This window comes from Helianthus annuus, chromosome 12 (genome assembly GCF_002127325.2).
Source record: "Helianthus annuus cultivar XRQ/B chromosome 12, HanXRQr2.0-SUNRISE, whole genome shotgun sequence".
In the NCBI taxonomy this organism is placed as follows: domain Eukaryota; kingdom Viridiplantae; phylum Streptophyta; class Magnoliopsida; order Asterales; family Asteraceae; genus Helianthus; species Helianthus annuus.
This window is the reverse complement of record NC_035444.2, coordinates 133713932-133715721: the sequence shown is the minus strand read 5'-3', so window position 1 is coordinate 133715721 and position 1790 is coordinate 133713932. Positions and strand designations below refer to the sequence as shown.

Genomic DNA, 1790 nt, shown 5'->3' with positions numbered 1-1790 from the left:
GTGAAGTTCGCTCTATTGTGTTCCTTTGGATCAACAATAGACCGAATCTTAGGAATTTAACTTAAGATAATTGGTTTGATTATGTCAGAGGCGGACTTATAATGTTAGTAGGGGTAGCACGGGCTACCCTTCAACCCCGTCTCCGTAGTGTAAAAATACATTTTAACTCCGTTTCCGTAGTGTAAAAATACCCCTCAACTTCGTCTCTGTTATACAAAGGATACCACTGGTCTAAAAAATAAAAAAATTGGGATACTTCTAAATTTTTGGGCTAGTTCCACCACTGGATTATGTAGTTGTTTGGTTGGTGTGCCTCCTGGTTTTCAGGTGGTTTTTTTTTTTTTAATGAAATTTTCCTGTAAAAAAAAAGTAATAAGAAACCCTAGCCGCACCCAAGGATGGATGGGTCTAGGAAGACATACATACATAACGGAAATATTAAAACAATCTAGAAATTTATTATTAAAAGGGTTTTCATTGCTTCAAAATTGGCCGACATATCTGGTCTGATCGGCGATGACTTACAAAACCCATGTCGAAGGGTGGAGGACCACCTCACGACACCTAAACAACAACAAAGAAACGAAAATTTTTAACTTCTTGGATGATCTATTCATCCAAGAAGTGCTTAACAATCTTCATGGTTGGCTCCACCACTTGTTTTTCCCATATACTCGCCACTCCTGCTTCATCAGTCATGACCGCCCTAAACACGTTTGTGGCGTCGATTTTCTTCACGTCCCACCCGGCGTCCCTCAGCCGCATGATCTTAGTCACTTGTTTTTCCGCAAGTTGGTACGTGTTTTCCTTGATCATTCTCACGGCCTCATCGTACGCTTCCTTTTGCCTCGTCGCATCCCTCTCTGCGAACTCCAAGTACTTCTCGTACTCTGGTACTCCGATTGACAGACCTAAACCGGACCGGTTCACGCTCAAATGTTCCCCAGACCGAAAAAACTCCTGTAACTCCTCAAACATACCCGCATCCAGCATCTCGTCAACACGCTTTGATAAATACGGGTTTAAAACCGGTAAGCATACGTCCACCCAAATGAAACAACAATCGTAACGAAGCTCAGAGGTAACCGGATGCACCTCTGGCCCGTTGAACCCATCGGATTGCATATCGTAGCGACTTGCAACCAGGGCGTAAATTAACGAAGTTGAGCCGCCTACGATAACAGGCAATCCACCACGGGATAAGATGCCCGAGATAATTTTCGATGCCAATTCCCGGAACTCCGAAGGAGTTAACTCCGATTTCGGGTTAATCGTCCCGAGAAGGTGATGGGGGACACCGGACTGCTCTTGCATTGAGATTTTGTTTGTGGTAATATCAAGTCCACTGTAAACTTGAATCTTGTCGCAGTTTATGATCTCAGAGTTTTTGAAATACCCGGTAGCCAGGTCCACTGAGAGACGCGATTTTCCGGCACCGGTCGAGCCCATGATTACCACAATCTTTGGCTTACCGGTGATTCTTGAGGCTTCCATCTCTCTCGTTTTGGTTTTGGTAGTGATTGCACGAAGAGAGGAGAACGATGGGTGTTGGTTTACTGTTTGCTGGCCTCTTTTTATAGACCCCAAAATACAATCTTTTTAGTGTGCATGCAATTATGTTTCACGTTTATTTGGGATGTTATTTATTTTACTTTATGTCCCAACCATAAAAATCGTTATTTATTATCTTTTTTTTATAAATATAAAAAGTAACTGACTCATTATGTATAAGGGGATGGGGCGGTGATTACTTATCACTCACAACATTTAATCAAGTTTCGCATGTCATC

The 1790-nt window shown here is 42.5% G+C and overlaps 1 protein-coding gene across 1 annotated transcript; it reads right to left on the bottom strand.

The window, feature by feature from the left end:
• Nucleotides 1-476: 476 nt before the first annotated feature.
• Nucleotides 477-1557, bottom strand: LOC110897068 (adenylate isopentenyltransferase). The gene has a single exon (XM_022143980.2). The coding sequence runs from the start codon at nt 1492-1494 to the stop codon at nt 610-612; it is 885 nt and encodes a 294-aa protein (XP_021999672.1). The 5' UTR covers nt 1495-1557; the 3' UTR covers nt 477-609.
• Nucleotides 1558-1790: the final 233 nt, after the last annotated feature.